Here is a 20,936-nt window from a genome sequence, read left to right as displayed (position 1 = left end):
ACATACTTCGAAATTTATCAATTTAATGTTTGATATTAGTTCAATCACATAAGTTGTATGTAAGACCTCAAGATAGATAACCTTATATTAATTTCTCCGTGATAATATTCATTCACCAAAACCTATTACGAAATGCCGTTGAAATAGGCTCAAATTAAGGAGCCTCTGCCATCTAGTGGCAGTGTCTAGAACTAAGCGCCACTCAGCTGCCATCTAACGGCCATTTACAGAACCAAAGTCTTCTTCAATTGTTTTGGTTTGAACTCCCTTCCCTATGCAACGTGCGTGAACTCTACTCGGAATAAATCCAGTTAATAAGTAAAATTGACAAAAAAATTGCACATTGTTTAACCATAATCATCAACTTTAGTGACATTTGGTACTGAAAATGGGATTTCAAACGTGTGAACATGATACAGAACCAAATGCCCTGAAGGTTCTTTTAAAATGAGATGAAACCAGTTATCATAGCAATATAGCCTTATGAAGTACCGGGTATTATGCAATGAGGTAAATAATCACATTTGGCAATTTACGCAATTATTGTTTTAGTTAACATTTTTAATCATTAATGTAGTTGAAATTTTAATTTTCGCCCTATTAAACTGAGTTAGATGAATTGTCTTAATCCTTTAAAGCAACCGTTGATTTCGACGGGTTTCACTATGGTTTTACCTAGTATCCTTGAAATCAGTTACTATAATTTTTAACTCCACATATTTACTGTTTGTAAATTAAATAAAGTAAAAAAAAGTATGTTTTTATATAACACAATGTGCTAATATACTTGATTTATACGAAACATGCATTTTTCTAAATATTTTAACTTAGATTAAAGACTAGACAATAATGTCAAAATATATATTAGGTTACATTACCTTGATCGCCAAGTGATCCAAGTAAGTCCAAAAATAGGATTACGCGCGTGTCGACGTCAAAGTGTCATTGTCAAATCGTACAAAAACTTTCTAAACCATATGGTCACGTCAAGTACAAAACACTTTACCGGTACAAAATCCTATTTTTCCTAATCCTATTTTTGGACTTACATGGATCACTTGGCGATAAAGTTAATGTAACCTTATTAATATTCTATCATCAGTGATTCAGAAAAACAACATGCAACATGGAATAATGCCAAGAACAAATACACTGATTAGTACACCGTAAAATAATTAAAAAGATGTTTTGTTCCATAGAAATCACAATGTCCCTTGATTCAACGGAGCTTATAGACACAAAACAAAAGCCAAGGCTATTTTCATTCGAAATTGAGTAACGAATTGATTCAACTATATAAAGGAAAACTTCTCAGCAATAAGTAGGAACTACGAGTATATAAGTGTGTTAACAGTTTCTTAGAAAGTACTTATATACTTAGGCCTTTAACGTTGATATCAACTTCAAACAAGATATTGCCTCTTACAAAGACCTCGTTATGACGTCATTGAGCCTAATAGCCTTAGGAATTACCTCATCTCATCCTAATACACTCTGTGAAACATCTCAACGCAATTTCAAAATGGAATACGTTCGAAAATCTACTTTTTTACTAATGCCACTTAGGCAATGATGTACTTTCTTTTTAGTGTGTGAAAAGTAAATAAAATGTTTAAACTAATTTAATGTTAATACACCCCATTTGCAGCTTATAATCATAGTTTCTTGTTTCCGTTTAGTCTGTATTAAAATTGAGTGACATTTTGGTAGATAGTTTTTAGTTTTGTTTATAAAGCTAACAAAAAATTGTATAAATAGCTTCGGAGAAAAATGGCCCAACAAGTTTAGTACAGTATGAGAGATTACAGTTTTCAAAATGGAATTTACGTCGTATAGTATCGTTAAAGTAAAAAAACTCGTGAATGGCATGAAACAGTTATTTGTAAAGTTATATAGCTTTTAAACATTGTTTTAAAATTAAAAGTTCTGACGAAATATCGTTAGTGTATAACCCAAATGACGAATTACGAGTTCAGAAACCATTTACATGAAAACATATTATGTTTTGGCAGTTCCATTTTAGCAATGTTAAATCATGTATACTTTCGGGCCAAAAACGTCATTTGTTTATATTTATGATCCATACCGGCTATTCATTAAATCATTTTGGCAAGAGTATTTTGTTTTAAACGATTAAGAAAAAAAAAACATATTGAGGATTAAAAAATCATTCTCTACAATTTTCTTTATACATTTTAAACTGATTAACAACCGAATCCTAATTAACTAAAAAACCTTTTTACTCGTGTATTGGTAGTATAAAAATGAAAAAAAAAATTGTAATAATAAATATACCGTATTGATAAGTTCAAATAATGAACATCCAAAGATTATAAATTTACAATTAATTATTATAAATCTACAGTGATTGCCATACACATGATCGTAATAACATAATAACACTCTGAACATATTTATAAACTCACCACCTCTACAGGGAGTATTGCTGTATAAGTATGAGAAAAGTTAGCCTGATCCCAGTAGCGTCGTCAACAAGATATTGCTTTTGACAAAGGCTGGGTTACGACCCCGCTAAACGTTATTGTGGCTCGAACCCTTCTTTGTTTATTCCAAATATGTACTCTTCTTCACCCTCTACATCCTAGAGAACAAGTTATATTCGTAAAATACCCTTTTAATATAGCCACAACAGTTTTAAACTACAAGAATAACAAAAAAAGGTACCTAAAACATTTCTAGTTAGTCAAATACGAAAATAATTAAATAGTCTATATAATTGAAATGCAGACGTCCAAGAGTATTAGAATATGAAAAATACATGTTTTAATTTCAATATTTATACATACTAGTCTAATTTCAAATACTAATAAGAAGATAAATAGGCTATAAATAAAAACTATTAGTCGTTAGTATCGTTTTTGCTGGAAAGGTCTGCACACGTATGTCGTACAGTGTTCAATGTGTACAGTGTTTTATAGATTATTTTTATTTTAGCTAAAATTATATATTTAATCTCCACTAATATTGAAAGATGTTTATCAGTTGAAAGGTCTTGTTCAGTTGTTAATGCAGTTTTACGGTCTTAAAATGTTCAAGAAAATGTCGACAATGGATCGGAAAATGTTTATTTTGTAAGTTAATAAATTTAATATTTAATAAATATACTGTATTGATTAAGTAAATAATTTACGTCCTCTTTTCTGGACACTTGAAAGCAGTTAAATGAAGTTGAAGTGGTTCATCCAGAATAAACGAGCATCCACAGAATTAACTTACGAAGAGGGTTTAAATTAAGACTAAATAATATTTCAATGAATAATAACTGTGGAAATTCAGCAAATTTTCGTCCACATTGAAATTCTCTTTAGACAAGTACGAAGGATCATTTCAGTGTGTATTTCCTCTTTGGTGTGAATAAAAAATATATCATTAGGTTAATACTAATAATTTGAGAGTTGCAGGCAAAAACATTACTACTCATATTAACCTTACATAAAGGCTAATTAAAACATGTTCAAGATGAAAAACACCTTGTAAACAAATGTCACCTGGCAACCTTTTTCATATAATTATATACAAATTATATCCAATGAATTTACAAAAAAACAGTACTATTGTCGATCCGTAGGAAACCAACGAGTACATAATATAAATATTTATATTATGGGTTTATATTACTTATATTATGTGCTCGTTGTAGGAAACGGGTACATTCCATGGATTTCAGTCTCCATACAACCTTCACATCCTAGGACGCTAGGTTCTAGCCCGGAATTGTTTTACACATTTATTCTTGCTAGTCATAAGGGCCTGCAACATTATCTCACAGACAAAATCCATGGTCGTTTGGCGGGATTCGAACACGGAACCTCGGGCTACGAAGCCCCCCGCTCTTTACTACTAGACCGATTCCCCCTCCTATCTTTCCAAATACCACTCACGATCATTTACGAAATAAATGTCCCAATCAATATACAAATTAAACCAAATATTAAAGCCACAGAAAAAATATTACGTATAATTTCGTTATCTACAACATAAAAACCTAGAACAACGAAAACAAGTGGTTTGTATGAATAAACACATATAGAGATTACACAACTAAATCACTCGCCAGGAAGGAAGATAACGCATTGTTTTGTGTGTTTTGCGAGCAAATAAAATTAATGATCTCTCGCTGCATATATGTGGTGGGCGGATTGTCTCGTTACAATTGTGTTATAACTACAGCTGTTGTATTGGCTAATTTAATCATTTTAGATTACCAATGTTATTTTTTGTCAATTTAAGCCAATTGGTATTTTTTATACGTTGAAAGTGGACAGTCCACATTATTTTGTAGTGATGTTTGTTCATCTAATATTAGGTAACAAGTACGAAGCTATGATTGGAGTAAATTAAGTAAAATTTATTTTAGTGATGTAAAAATAAATGGAAGAGGATATTTAGTGTAATATGTTCTACATCAACATGTTTTAAATTAAATCAACAATAACACTTTTCTAATGGTTATTACTATCAACAATGAACCTTAGCAATGGTAATTTATTATTATGTTGTTTTATAGCACTCCTGATTCTTTAACATAAAAAATAAACATGTGCAATGATATATTTGTTGGTAAAATAATAATAATAAAACTAAATGTTGCAACGCTTTTAGTTAACAACTTGACAAAATGTAAATAATGTGTCAAAAATTAGTTTCATAACAACAAAATGGTATTATATCTGTTAATATGATATTAGTTTTTATGTGTGGGATTGAAACTAGAAGAGTTTTGGTAATAAGCTACATGTTTACACACTACTAATGCTAGAAAGTTGAAGATTCACAGTAACAAGGCCAGGGGTAGAAGCGATAAAACAAGTTAATATCGTAAATAAACTCAAAACAAGAACTCATCGGAACTCGTTCATTAGTAATTTAAAAATGAATTTAAAATAAAACCAATAAAAATTGCTCTTAATTAATTATTGGGTGTTGAACATTAAGTCTGATTCCAAGTGAAAAACTCAATTCGTTAATGTCACTCCTGAAGTTATAAACACAGCAAAAACGTGCTCCAAGTAAATTCTGCCAATCTCTTGAAGCAAGTTTCATCCTCTCTAGACATCTGTTTCTAAGCTTGAAACGGTTTATTGCTATTCACTATCGGTCGCTTCTGTAGGAGATATGACTTAAAAACATTTCTTTGGATATATCACAAAAAGTTAATAGTAGAAGTAAAATGTAGTGTGATATATTGGCATATTGTATTTATTTTTTCTGGTTTAGTTATTTACTCTATAACATTGCAGAATAAATAACCAGAATATTTATTTTACAACAATTAAACACAATATTTTTAGTTGAATTTGTTATATATATTATTTATTTTGCGGCATAATACATTTTACCTAGTCAATATAGATGGGGTGGTTAACTTGGTAGGTATATCCAAAAGTCAATATTTGTACTCAAACCTTAAATAAATTTTTCGTAATCAAAATTAGATTAATAAATTATTTTGGATTTTATAAAAGTCAAACAATAACAGAAACTGAAAAATTGACTTCTATAAAAACCTGCAATTTTAACAATCTCACTTCTTCGAGAGATTACAGACGCTTTTTTTCCTTTTTTTTCTATGCAGTCACACACGTTAACTCATAACCAACATAATTGATGACTTAAGCTCTCCAACTTACCAGAACCTAATTAGCTCGAATTCTCACCTCTATAGTGTTGTTCAGTCAGTGTCGACCACCTGCTAACAGACGACTGCCAAGGCCAAGGTCAAACATGAAGTGTGGATTGAAGGTGTGAAGTGTGTAGACATGTGAAGTGTCAAGCTTGCAGTGCTAGAGGAGACATGGAGCGGTGGACACTCTTCACTCTTCTATGTGTATTCTCCTTTGTAGGAACGGTGAGTTTTTAAATTCAGTAATCGTTCAATGTAAATACAGTAAAGTTAAAAGCAGTATTCCTCTTAAGTTAAAGTTACACATTTTCCAGGGGTAAAAATGTGGTGACTATGCAACAAATTTATTTTACCCTCAAAATATGTTAAACATGCGTCGTACTTATTTTTCACACGTGTTACCGTCAAATCCTATTTGATGTTTATTTATCTAGAACCCAATGCAGAATACAGCACTTATATAGTAAAGAAAGCCTTCGCATTTGATCCAACGTTAAAAAAGGAGTGATAACTCCATTAAGTATTTTTTTTTATAAACGAGAACTGAAAGTTTGACATTAAAGTGAATATCATGTAATAAACGACAAAATGACGGAAACAATATATATTATTCAAAACTTAAATTATTTGATTCGATGTACTACACTCCTAATCCGAATCAATTCTTACCTTTGGGTATACTTAGTTGATTTTTATGTATTAAGGTTTTGTGATATTTAGTACACAAACCATTGCGTACAATAAAGAAAGAAAACTATCAGAAAACATTTAAAAACACAAACTTCTGGTACTAAAAGTTTGAATAAGCTTTTTGAAATTACTTTTTACAAATAAATGTGAAAGAATATTTTAGCCTACAAATAAAACATGTTGCCTTATTGTCTTCTTAACCAAGTCTGAATACCCAGTGTGTCTTTCATCTTAAATTAGGTCAGACTAACAGCTGTTCATTGAGACGTTCAAGTGTTATCTGATGATTGCTCATTGTTGTTGTTCATTGTTACAAATGTTGCATAGACGTTCGGTTGAATCAATGTTCATAAATTCTGTATAGTCTGAATTCCAGTCTTTGTTGTTACTGCGATTAATCCTCAAGTCGAATTAACTGAGTGGCAAAAGCTTTGTGAGAGTTTCTTTGGTTCTTAAGTTAAGTGTGCTAAGCGTTTGCGCAATAATTAGTTTTATTTTCCAGTTGAATTGTTACATATCACTTTGATATTGATTAGATGTAATAAGATGCAAGATGTTATAAGATATTGATATCAGTGTGTTAAAAGTCCTTAAAAGCTTATATTTTTTGAGTATAAGTTTTCAAAAAACTTTTTATGTTGAAAATCTTTCATTGAGATGCACTATACTATCGACAGATTATGTAGAAAATAAAAAAAACAAAATTTTCTATACGTATAATAGTAAAATAAATAAATTGGCAACCAATGTTTTTAAAGTTTATATTAATTTAAATTTTAAAATGTTTTATTTTATTTTTAAGGATCAAACCTTGGTTGAAATCATTCTTTTTAAATGATACAGTTTCCAAATTACTTAAACATTGATCCATTGTACCTGTATCAACTATTTTTACAAGCTATTTAATAGCGTTTAAATAAAGAAAAGATTATTAAAATATATATCTCAACTTAATACATTGTATCATTCTCTGATACATACACGTTCTTGTACCTTTTGACGTGTGTGATTATTAATGAAATCAAACTAACAATCAATTAAGACTCTTAAAAATTAAAGGAAAAAATATAAATTTTTCGCTAAATTTAGAACTTATTTTTAATTTGTGATATTTTGACATCACAGACCACTGAAGAAGACATGTAAAACGCACATACGTATAGGAAGCTGTTTCACAGAAAATAAACAATTAACGAATAATAAACATAACAACTTGAATTTTACTGTAATATTTTAACACAGAACATTATCCAACGTTTTCAGTTTCCTCACCACACTGGTCATATGTTGGTTCATGTAAATGAAGACCAAACACTGTGACGCCACGACAGCTGCGGCGGGCTTTGTGACGTTGTGGTTATGATAATCCTCTGTAAACCGCTTAAAGCATTAATTAATGACGGTAATCATTTATGACAATTAGTTTTGCAGTTAATTCGGGAAAAACAAAGACCCGTAAGCTGTAAACAAGGATTAGTTTGGTAATATCGTGGTTCAATGGTTTGATGACGAGTTTATTGTCAAGGGAATATAATCTTTTTTGCATTGTTTTATGAAGGGTCTGAAAAAATAGTTTTTTTTAATTACTTTTGGATTTTATATATTTTTGTAAAATTAAGAAAAGTGGACAATTACGTTTATTGTTTATCAGTACAAACAGAGAGGCCTTTCACCACATTCACAGAATTTGTCGGTGAGTTCAATCCTCAGAAAACTATGAATGCAATATTGAAAAGGATTTAAAATTCTAATTTATATATATTTACAAATAAACTATAAGGTCGTTTATAGCAGGCACATTATGTTAAATATAGTTTTCGAAGATTGATTTCCGTTCTATTAAAAATGAGTACAAATAATTTCAAAACAAAACCAAAAATACAAACACCATTAACGTTGCACACTGTTTTGTTTCGTGTTATATCAGTTTTCATATTTGTATACAGTGAATTGTCCTTCGCTACGTAACCGTTTAAAATAGGCTCAAAAATAGGCACACAAAAAATGAATTTGAAAAAAATAACATTGGCCTTATGGGTTGCCATAATGGTGACAAAATATAAACAGAAAATCAAGACAAATTTAATAAATACCAATCACATGTTTTATTTACAGTGTGGGGTGAAAATATAGAATTCTGTGCGTTAAATATGTTTGGTCGAGTTTTCGACCACTGGACTGACCTCTAGTTTTTATAAATGGTCCTGACTAATGAGACAGCTGATATTCGTCAGTTACAAGGCTACACAAGACATATAACTTCATTCACTCACAGTTCATTTAAGCAAAACCGGACCCAGCTGTTTCTGAACCTGACTAATGAAACAGCTGATATTCGTCATGAGCCGACCCCTCGCACCGCCCCCAGACGAACAACTATTGGAAGCATGCCCCCCATAGTGACAGTGCGAGTGGCCGCCCCACATCCCTAACAAAATGAAAGGCCGTGGGTGAATATAAAAAAACAAACAGTTGTCAACAAGCCTATAATTAATCAAAATCAACAATAAACAACAAAGCAGCCATCCAAAGAATTATTTTATCAAAAATATTTAAATACTTTAAGCTTTCTCAAAACTTTACCCTCCTGAACTTACAAATTTAGTGGTAACTGTGGATGTTAGGCCTAACAATAATTAAATAGGATTGTACGGTTATATTAAACTTTAAATAAATTAACAAGCAATAAATAAAAATTTGGATACTATAAAAATAAATAACAATCAAATAAATAACAGTTCCTATGAAATACTAGAATGGATAATCAATCATTTTGGGGCCCCTTAAAAAACAGTCCTTTAAAAAATGTTCATAATTTAGATATTCTATAGTAGGCCTATAACTTGCGGAAAAGTGGCACAAGATTCCTTGACGGTGGCAGGCGGTGGGTGGCTTAGTGGTCCATACTGGAAGATGGAGGCATAGTGGTCCCCGGAGATGCTGGGCCGTTGGCAGCCCAAGGAGGTAGAAGATGTAGTGCCCCTCCGGGCGAACCTCTCCGAGGACAGCGGCAGGTGAAGCCTCACATCTGGGACCCTTTGAACACATTCCAGGCCTAACTAATAAAAGTCCATATAAACTTGAGAACATTAGGCCTACCAAGCTTTTCAAGAAAAATTCCAAAAACAATTTCCGCACCACTCGTTCACTGACCAAAACTATTACAAATGAGATTTTTATTAAAAATATTTTTCTTTTAATAGGTTTTCCTTTATTTAAAACAGTCTTTAAAATTAGAAAATGTAAAATGACTAGAAATAATTTAGTTCAGTTCAATAGAGCTCTAAAAACATAACAATAAATAGACTTTTAAATATTACTAACTTTAACAACACATTCTTACAGACATTTTTCATAAAAATTGAAGTTGACAATAAAAAATATGAATTTAGGGTCCAGAAGGGTAATATACACTAATCAAACACAAAACAATTACATAAATACTACAATAAACACTTCAAAAAACAGTTCTCACAAAATTTTAAAAATTCTTTGGCTGGAGGTGCATTTTTGGGTAAAACCGGTAATAACTCCGGTTATTACCAACCAAATCTGCTCAAATTGCTTTTAAAAGCTGTGGCACAGGTGCCCGCAGCTTTTAAAAGACAAACCCATGCCTACCAACTAGCCTGAGGCTAGGTAGGGGGTCAGTTACCTACGGTCACTCAGCAAACAGAAATGCGCTAAACTAAAACTTAAATAACTCGGTCATTTATTATCCAAACTTAATGAAAATTGCAGGGGACAAGTAAGAGCACTAATACTAACTAATTATGACCGAGCTTGGCCCCCAGGAGGCGCCATTACTTAACTAAAAAATAATTAGGCTGAGTGACATGGCCTACATTACAAATAACAAAAAAACACTATTACAGGGGACAAAGGGACAAAATTTACATTAAATAAGTTGTAGGCCACAATAACAAAACAAAATTGAGCACAAACTAGGCCTTAGGCCTAATAACAAGTTAACAGGGACACAGAACAAACGGACCCTAGCCCGCACAAAAGTGAGTTTCAAAGTGAGTTTTCTTGGGTAATATCTGGCCTAGAGTCTCGGGGAAAGCTTTGAAAACTTGACAACAACAAAAACTACTAAACTAACCAGAAAAACTTGTGGTCTGACCACACAAAGCTTGGCCAAAGGCCCAACAAAACTCTGTTCAATTCCAGCCTCAGAAATGGGTCTAGCGCCTTGAAAAACAAGTAATTGGTAATTAAGAGTAATGCCAATGCACAGAAGGTGCTTAATACTTGTTTTTCACTAGCCAAAACCCACTCAAAGCCTGCACAACATGTGGCTGAAAGCCAAAACTAATTCAGAAACTTTCTAACCTAAACAAATCAAAATATCAATCAACTTACTCATCTGACGACTGGCAAACCGTTTAATTACATGTCAAAAGAATTTGGTTTGAAAGAAGCACAGTAAAAAAAGTGACAAGATGTTAACCGATGCAAATATAACATTACAAACACCAAACTTGACATGAAACGATGACAGTCGCTGTTCTTCTGCCGAAAATGTGCTCGGCAGCGGAAAAATAGCCCCGGGGTCTGCAGGACTGCTGCCAGACCCAAACTGAACGAGTTCCGGCGCAAGGCCAGCACTCGCACTATACAAAAAACACTGAGGCGTGACATTGGTGGGACGCTTGGTGGACAAGTCACGGCTCAACCTCCCCCCCCAAAGGAGGACTTCCTCTCCAAAAAAAAAAAGAAAACAACCTCTCCCAATTCTAGAAGATCTCAACACCACAGATCAACTCAAATGTCTGAAGTGGGGAACGCCAAAAGTCTTTCAACTGGAGGGACTACTCACCCCCAGGGTTTGCACTGGCCAGTGCTGGAAAATTTACTAGGGAAAAATCTTCAGCAGCGCACAAGGGACAGAAGAGGTGATCAAGCTCTCTGGCCCAGTGCACTTCCCACTCAGACACAAGAGTAAAGAAAGATGACCTACGGAATTGTTCCCCGGAAAGGCTTCAGATGAGAAATGTGAGCCCTCCGGAAAACTTCTCCAGTCTGCGGATTTCCAAGCCGCACGGAGACAGGAGTCAAGAACTTCAAGATGCGGTGGGGACCTGACCACCGATGAGACAACTTAGCGGCTCTCTTGTCCACGGCCGAACTGACCGGATGAGCCTTACAGAAAACCAAATCCCCCACCTGGAAAGGATTGTCCAACCGACCTCGATTGTGCTTCCTCCGGACCAATTCCCTAGCTCGGATCAAGTTCCTCCTAGCCGCCTGCCAAGTTGCCTTGACATTGGCTGCACCAGGGGGTGGCAGAAGGTCGCCAATTTTCCACACATTTGCCAAGGGATTATTGGGTGGATAGCCCAACAACAACTCGAAAGGGACCGCCTTGTGACTCTCATGGTGTGCAGTATTGAAAGCAAACTGAATCCAAGGAAGTTCCTGATCCCAGGTGGTCTGCTTGTCAGCATGAAAAGCTATGAGAGCGGATCGAAGATTTCTGTTGAACCTCTCAGCATGGGAAGGCTGTGGATAGTAAGGAGAAGTGGTCACATGGCGGATACCGTGCCCAAAGCACATTCTTTTGAAAAGGTGAGACACAAACTGAGTTCCGTTGTCGGAAACAATGGTGGCGGGTATCCCAAAGTGTTGGAACAAATGGGTACGAAGTGCCTGCACGGTGAGCTGTGCAGTGGCGTTCCTCAAAGGAAAAAGCCAACAAAACTTGGAGAAGGCATCCACACAAACAAGCAAGAATTTGTTTCCTGACTTGCTACGTGGGAGAGGCCCTACATAGTCTATGAAAACCTTCTCCAAAGGTCTCTCCGCCACCTCAGATGACAACAACCCATACTTGGTATTCTGAGCAGGCTTGCTTAGCGAGCATGTTTGACAAGAACGCACTCGTGCCGCAATGTCCCTGTCCATACCCTTCCAGATGAACATGTCCCTAACCTTCGCAATGGTCTTGTGAATCCCTAAGTGCCCACCCACAGGGGAAAAGTGAAAGTACGCAAAGACCATGGGTACAAGAAGACTAGGCAGCACAACCTTGGGTTTACCTCGCTGTCGGTCTCGACAACAAAGGGCACCCTGGGACAGAAAATACGGGGGGTGGGCTCCCCCGTTTTGAAGCTCACCAATGATCTTAGCCAGCTCGGGATCTTTTAGCTGATGTGGGATGAACTCAGAAAAGGCGAGGGGAAACTCCAGGAGCACGGCACACCCTGTGTGCTCCTCCTGATCAGAAGGTTGGTCGTCAGGTGAATGGTACATCCTGGATAAAGTGTCAGCAATCACATTCTGCGTGCCTCGAACATGTTGCACTTGGAATTTTAGGGAAGATATCTGGACAACCCAACGACCAATTTTCCCAAGCTGGCGAGGATGTGCGAGGAGCCACGAGAGTGCCTGGTTGTCGGTTTCCAGCAAAAACTCTTTGTGTTCCAAAAAACGTCTGAACTTATTCACTCCAAACACGACAGCCAAACACTCTAACTCATACACAGAAGAGCTTTTCCTTTCGCATGGGTTCAAAGTGCGTGAGGCATACGCAATTGGCTGCCTAACACCATCTACCTCTTGAGACAACACAGCCGCAATTGCGACGGAGGAAGCATCGGTTTGCAAAACAAACTTTCGACTGAAATCTGGCATCGCCAAAACTGGAGGTTGCATGATAGCTTCTTTCAGAAGATCAAAAGACATCTGTTGTGCTTCACCCCAAACAAACTTGGCGCCCTTCTTCCGAAGCTCATTGAGAGGAGCCGCCAACTCAGCCACATTGGGGATGAAGCGCCGGTAGAAACCCACCATGCCAATGAAACGGGCAATGCCTTTGACATCTCGGGGAGGAGGAAACTCCCTGATAGCCTGGGTTCTAGCCGGATCGATACAGACACCTCGAGATGATACTAGATGACCTAGGAAAGAAATCTCAGCCTGAGCAAAACTAACTTTCTCGGGATTTACGGTAAGGCCAGCCCTAAGCAACCTATTCATGACTTCCTCAAGATGAACCAGATGGTCTTCAAAGCTCTCACTGTACACCAAAAGATCGTCAAGATAGTTGAACACAAATTTGAACTTGACGTCATGGAAGATGGAGTCCAGAAGTCTGGTGAGGGTCTGGGCCCCCACAGCTAGGCCCATGGGTACACGTGTGAACTGGTACAAGTTCCACGGAACGCAGAAGGCAGTGAGAGGTCGAGATTCAGGTTTCAAGGGAATCTGATGGTAAGCCTGGTTCAAATCAAAGACGGAAAAATACTTGGCCTTACCGAACCAATCGAACGCAGAGTGCAAATCAGGGAGAGGGACAGAGTCAATTTCAATCTGAGCATTCAACTTGCGATAATCTAGAACCATTCGAGACTTGCCATTTGGCTTTGGAACTAGAAAAGCTGGACTAGCGTAACTTGAGCGAGAAGGCTCAATTACCCCATTTTCAAGAAGCTCATTGATGATTCCACGGAGTGTTTCCATCTTGGGTGGAGCAAGTTTGTAAGGATGGGAACGAACTGGACGGGTGTCAGTCAAACGGATTTCGTACTCCAAAAGATTTGTGACTCCAAGCTTTGGCGTCAGCACCTCAGGAAAACGAGAACACAATGTTCTGATTGCTTCAGCCTCACCAGGAGTCAGATGCCCTAAAGGATCAACTTTTGGTTTGCTGGGTGTCTCAGGCTCGACCACAGCTGCACCATCCACAATTTCATCCGTGAAAGGAATGAGCACCCGTCTTGCGAAACGAAAGAAGCACTGGCCTCGGCCTAAATCCAAAATCAGGCCACAATGCTTAATGAAATCCGCTCCCAAAATGACAGGAATGCAAAGGTCCTTGGCTACCCAAAAACTCCAAACCCAAGAAAAATGTTCAATCTTGAATTTCAAACGGGCTTCATAGATGATTGGAAGTGAGGATTTCGATGCAGTCCAGCAGATGTGGGTACTTCGCTCAACTTGCTTGATTAGCCCAGAAGATTTTAGGTTTTCAAACAGGGACAAGGAAATGAGACAACGGGCTGACCCAGAATCCACAAGGGCCTTCTGCACCGTTTTACCAAAGAAGATGTTGAGTCGTGGGCAAGTTGAGCGCGCCGCTTTCACTCCCATGCATGCAAGCTCCCTCATTCCCCGCGACAGAGGATCCCCAAAACCAGCACTCCCAGAAGGGGCAGTACTCACAGAAACAAAATTCTTACTGACTTTCTCCAAAACAGCTTTCTCACAGGGCGGTTTAGGCAAACTTTCCCCTTGTGAGCTACTCAGGGTTTTGGACAAAGTCCCAAGATTAACCCTCTGACGACACTCTCGTCTCATGTGACCTGTTTGACCACAGCCAAAGCAAACGATAGGATGCCTCTGTCTCTGCGGTGTTTCAGGACCTCGACACACGGATGCTACAGCGGGATGGGGACCAGTCCGGGGAAGATGCCCCGTAACGTGCTCCCTTTGACAATCAGCGTCTTGAACGCTCCGTGAAAGGATGACTAGCCTGTCCAGGTCTGCAAAAGAAGAAGGCTTCGGAGCAAAAATCAGTCTGGACCGCTCCTCAGGCTTCAACCCCTGCAAGACAATGTCCACCAGTTGGTTTTCAGGGATGCCCAGCCGTAGGACACGCCACACGCCACGAATGTCACCCACATACTGACTGAGAGTTTCGTCAAATTTTTGAGGTCGAAAAACTCTCTCAACCTTCAATCTCTCCATGACCCTGAAGGGGACAAAGAGCTCAAGCACTTCACTGTGAAAATTGTCAAAATTTACTCCCCGTTTCAAACAGTCTAACAATTTGTCACCAAGAGGTCTCAGGCAGAGTGGAACCAGCAGTTCCAACACTACTGAGTCCTCCATGCCTGGGAACTCCTTCAGGTGCAACACCTTTCCCAAAAACTCTAACAAAGGTTCCACCTCTAAACCATCAACTGGGCGAATGTCGCTCAAAACCCCAGCAATGGGATTGGGCAGTGGAGCAAACAAACCCATTTTGCTCTCAGTCAGTCGACCTACTTACCTTAAAAACACACACAAAAAATTTTACAACGGACAATTCACAAAATTAACTAACTAAAGACTCTGGACTGAAATGCCTACAGTCAGATGAGGTCCCAAACAGAAGAACCTGCCCATACACACCGCCTAAGCCACCAAAACAAAAACACGGACTTACACTCACCACATACACACATACATACATACACTAAACGACAACACCTAACATTTGTGTGATGAGGTAAACACACACACACAGTTTCAATTTTGGGTTTGGCCATGCTTTTGACACTCTTGCTCCCAAAGGATACAAGTCATTAACCAGATTCCACCCGGTGACTCGGCCAAGGGCGAGCTCCTAATAGAAAGTACAACAGTGTGCTTACCCCACCACAACAACTTTTCTTCAAAAAATTCCTAAGACTGCCAGACCAGCATCACCCAAAAATCAAATCCATCCACGGCCCTTCAAACAAATCAGAACGTGGACAGTGATCGGATCTCTAAGTATCCAAGTCGCGAAACCGAAGTTTCACGACAAGGCACCCAGGACCCAACCAAAAAACCACGCTCTGCTACCATCTGAGCCGACCCCTCGCACCGCCCCCAGACGAACAACTATTGGAAGCATGCCCCCCATAGTGACAGTGCGAGTGGCCGCCCCACATCCCTAACAAAATGAAAGGCCGTGGGTGAATATAAAAAAACAAACAGTTGTCAACAAGCCTATAATTAATCAAAATCAACAATAAACAACAAAGCAGCCATCCAAAGAATTATTTTATCAAAAATATTTAAATACTTTAAGCTTTCTCAAAACTTTACCCTCCTGAACTTACAAATTTAGTGGTAACTGTGGATGTTAGGCCTAACAATAATTAAATAGGATTGTACGGTTATATTAAACTTTAAATAAATTAACAAGCAATAAATAAAAATTTGGATACTATAAAAATAAATAACAATCAAATAAATAACAGTTCCTATGAAATACTAGAATGGATAATCAATCATTTTGGGGCCCCTTAAAAAACAGTCCTTTAAAAAATGTTCATAATTTAGATATTCTATAGTAGGCCTATAACTTGCGGAAAAGTGGCACAAGATTCCTTGACGGTGGCAGGCGGTGGGTGGCTTAGTGGTCCATACTGGAAGATGGAGGCATAGTGGTCCCCGGAGATGCTGGGCCGTTGGCAGCCCAAGGAGGTAGAAGATGTAGTGCCCCTCCGGGCGAACCTCTCCGAGGACAGCGGCAGGTGAAGCCTCACATCTGGGACCCTTTGAACACATTCCAGGCCTAACTAATAAAAGTCCATATAAACTTGAGAACATTAGGCCTACCAAGCTTTTCAAGAAAAATTCCAAAAACAATTTCCGCACCACTCGTTCACTGACCAAAACTATTACAAATGAGATTTTTATTAAAAATATTTTTCTTTTAATAGGTTTTCCTTTATTTAAAACAGTCTTTAAAATTAGAAAATGTAAAATGACTAGAAATAATTTAGTTCAGTTCAATAGAGCTCTAAAAACATAACAATAAATAGACTTTTAAATATTACTAACTTTAACAACACATTCTTACAGACATTTTTCATAAAAATTGAAGTTGACAATAAAAAATATGAATTTAGGGTCCAGAAGGGTAATATACACTAATCAAACACAAAACAATTACATAAATACTACAATAAACACTTCAAAAAACAGTTCTCACAAAATTTTAAAAATTCTTTGGCTGGAGGTGCATTTTTGGGTAAAACCGGTAATAACTCCGGTTATTACCAACCAAATCTGCTCAAATTGCTTTTAAAAGCTGTGGCACAGGTGCCCGCAGCTTTTAAAAGACAAACCCATGCCTACCAACTAGCCTGAGGCTAGGTAGGGGGTCAGTTACCTACGGTCACTCAGCAAACAGAAATGCGCTAAACTAAAACTTAAATAACTCGGTCATTTATTATCCAAACTTAATGAAAATTGCAGGGGACAAGTAAGAGCACTAATACTAACTAATTATGACCGAGCTTGGCCCCCAGGAGGCGCCATTACTTAACTAAAAAATAATTAGGCTGAGTGACATGGCCTACATTACAAATAACAAAAAAACACTATTACAGGGGACAAAGGGACAAAATTTACATTAAATAAGTTGTAGGCCACAATAACAAAACAAAATTGAGCACAAACTAGGCCTTAGGCCTAATAACAAGTTAACAGGGACACAGAACAAACGGACCCTAGCCCGCACAAAAGTGAGTTTCAAAGTGAGTTTTCTTGGGTAATATCTGGCCTAGAGTCTCGGGGAAAGCTTTGAAAACTTGACAACAACAAAAACTACTAAACTAACCAGAAAAACTTGTGGTCTGACCACACAAAGCTTGGCCAAAGGCCCAACAAAACTCTGTTCAATTCCAGCCTCAGAAATGGGTCTAGCGCCTTGAAAAACAAGTAATTGGTAATTAAGAGTAATGCCAATGCACAGAAGGTGCTTAATACTTGTTTTTCACTAGCCAAAACCCACTCAAAGCCTGCACAACATGTGGCTGAAAGCCAAAACTAATTCAGAAACTTTCTAACCTAAACAAATCAAAATATCAATCAACTTACTCATCTGACGACTGGCAAACCGTTTAATTACATGTCAAAAGAATTTGGTTTGAAAGAAGCACAGTAAAAAAAGTGACAAGATGTTAACCGATGCAAATATAACATTACAAACACCAAACTTGACATGAAACGATGACAGTCGCTGTTCTTCTGCCGAAAATGTGCTCGGCAGCGGAAAAATAGCCCCGGGGTCTGCAGGACTGCTGCCAGACCCAAACTGAACGAGTTCCGGCGCAAGGCCAGCACTCGCACTATACAAAAAACACTGAGGCGTGACATTGGTGGGACGCTTGGTGGACAAGTCACGGCTCAGTCAGTACAAAAGACATCTCACTTCATTCTGCACTCACAATTCATTTATATTTGTGTTAAAATACACACCTAGGTGGCACCCCTTCTCTATTGGTAATATAATACAATGTCTTTTTACTTCCAGACAAACTGTTCGCCATTCTTCTTCCCCGAGCCGGACTGCTACCAGCCTACAGAGGCTCCTTATGACTACCAAGTACCTGACTACCAAGAGACTCTGCAGGGGATACTGAGGGCACTTCAGGAGATTGTCTACATCACAGTACAATCGGCCAAGGAGGAGCTGGACGAGCTGACGAGGTTGTGGCTCCCAACCTGCGACACCCCGTACCCAGGGTCCGGCGGGGAAGCGATCCAAGAAGGCGAAGGAGCCTGGGTCCAAGAAAGTTCCACACAAAATTCCGTAAATGACGAAAAGAATGAGGTGTCTTCATCAGGCAACGGAATCAAAGACAGTTCAAATTCTTCATCTTCCAGCGTTAGTGAGAGCGTCATAAATGGAACCAGAACAAAGATCACTATCACTAATAATACGGTTGTCCACAAACAAACTGTTGGAGGTTTAAGTGGAAATAATATTACATTGGTTACCGATAATCCAAGTACTAAATATGTTGAGGAGACTACGGAATCTTCTACTTTGTCTAATACAGTGTAATTGTTAAAGTTTAAATATTTCCTTTATAATGTTAGTATCCAACTGTAAATAGTGTACATATATTTTTAATTTCCATTTAAAATAAAACTTAAATGTCTCGTATGTGTACGATGATTATTCCAAGCCAGTTTGTAATGCTGAAATTTTAGTAATTTGAGATTTTTTAATGGTTAAGGTTCAAACTAATTTGAAATATAAAATGGTTTAGGTTACCTTTTGCGTCGAATGATCCTTGATGTAGTAAATGATATCTACAGCTGTTTCATGCCGCTGGGTCACATCTTCAGGTTGTAGAGCGTCAAGATAAAATAGCTTTATCTTGACGCTCTACAACCTGAAGATGTGCCCCAGCGGCATGAAACAGCTGTAGTTATCATTTACTACATCAAGGATCGTTCGACGCAAAAGGTAACCTAAACCATTTTATATTGCAATTTTCGATCCAGAGGCTAACCCATCATAATTTATTTTTGTAAAAAAATACAACCGACTTCAAACGCTCTAAAAAGAATGAAATAATTTCAATAAAGTAAACTTTTGTATTAGGCAAGCTCACGTATTTTAAGTCGGCGCGACTCTATGATGATTTTTGATACAAAATTGAAAGAGGGTGTCCATATTGCCGGTGACTATCTATAACTAAAGTTGTTAATCTGCGTGTCTTTTTCATAGTATGCGTTAAGTGTTATATTATTACCGTAATCAGAGATCGGCATTATAGTGGTATTAACGAGTATCTTTAAAAAGATTATAACGCATTTAAATGTTTCTAACCTGGAAAAGTAACGTTTTAATACTAAACTAGCTTCTTTCCCTATCAAACCTTTCCATATCAAACTAAATTATTTTCCTATTCATATAGAACATTTGTGTGTGTTATTTTCATAATGCATTTATTCTGAAGTAGGCCTAAACATAAAATACAAGAAAATATTTCCTTTAATATATAAATAAAACAGCTCAGTATGTTTTTTATCTATTTATGTTATCCAGCTAAAATTTATTGATTTTCAAAATACACACACAATATTTGATTTCAATCATATTTGCAGTTTGAGCCGCGCCGACTTGAAATACGTGACCTTGCCTAATACAAAAGTTTACTTTATTGAAATTATTTCATTCTTTTTAGAACGTTTGAAGTCGGTTGTATTTTTTTACAAAAACAAATTATTTCATGATTTTTAGTGACTGTATAATTTTTTATATATTAATTACTTGAGGATTTTTGATAAGCAAAACTGTTTGAAACAATCAAAAGTTCCACAGAACAATCATTATTTTAAAACTGCTTGAGTCACCTGTTCAGGTTACATAATCAATGGGTATGAAAATAAACATCTTTAGATATTCCTTAAGAAAGAAAGAGTTGTCCATTACAGTAGGCCTAGTGAAAAACTAATTGTCTTTTCTAGATACATTGAAATGTCAGACATCATCGTTTCCTGCAATTGGTGTACTTCTACATTATAAAAAGAAATACAGTAACGTCTCAAGCCTTTTGGAACAATATGAAAGTTATTCCTCAGCTACCAGCACTAAAAAATCTCTCAAAAGTGGAAAATTGGTCGTTAACACCATAGTACCTTTCGTATAGTACCTTTGGAAAATATTATATGAAAGATTGGTTCAGCTAAAAGTGGTGTAAGTCATGTAGGGGGTTTTGTTTGCTCAAGATATAGCCTAGTCGAAATTGCAAATCATCTTCCTCTAGGACTTTCCGAAGCAGGCATTATAGTATTGATATGTTATAGTAACTGGGTAGAGAATATTAATAAACATTCCACATCTGCAAATGAAATATGTATATGAAAGATTGGTTCAGCTAAAAGTGGTGCAAGCCATGTAGGTGGTTTTGTTTGATCAAGATATAGCCTAGTCGAAATTGCAAATCATCTTCCTCTAGGACTTTCCGAAGCAGGCATAATAGTATTGATATGATATAGTAACTGGGTAGAGAACATCAATAAACGTTCCACATCTGCAAATGCATGTTTAGTAATTAAAATATCTAACACTTTTAAGACAATTGACGATTATGCACTGCCACAC

At 37.0% G+C, this 20,936-nt stretch overlaps 1 protein-coding gene across 1 annotated transcript; it reads left to right on the top strand.

Moving 5' to 3' along the window:
* The first annotated feature begins 5,727 nt into the window (after positions 1–5,727).
* On the top strand, positions 5,728–18,970 carry LOC128989691 (uncharacterized). The gene is made up of 2 exons (XM_054411688.1): positions 5,728–5,869; positions 18,351–18,970. Exons 1-2 carry the CDS (start codon positions 5,816–5,818, stop codon positions 18,882–18,884), a joined length of 588 nt encoding a protein of 195 aa, XP_054267663.1. The 5' UTR covers positions 5,728–5,815; the 3' UTR covers positions 18,885–18,970.
* Positions 18,971–20,936: the final 1,966 nt, after the last annotated feature.

This window comes from Macrosteles quadrilineatus, unplaced genomic scaffold (genome assembly GCF_028750875.1).
Source record: "Macrosteles quadrilineatus isolate MER2022 unplaced genomic scaffold, UCM_ALF_1.0 Scaffold_3__2_contigs__length_128488019, whole genome shotgun sequence".
Lineage (NCBI taxonomy): Eukaryota > Metazoa > Arthropoda > Insecta > Hemiptera > Cicadellidae > Macrosteles > Macrosteles quadrilineatus.
The sequence above is the reverse complement of the archived record's forward strand: the minus strand, read 5'-3'. Positions and strand labels throughout refer to the sequence as shown.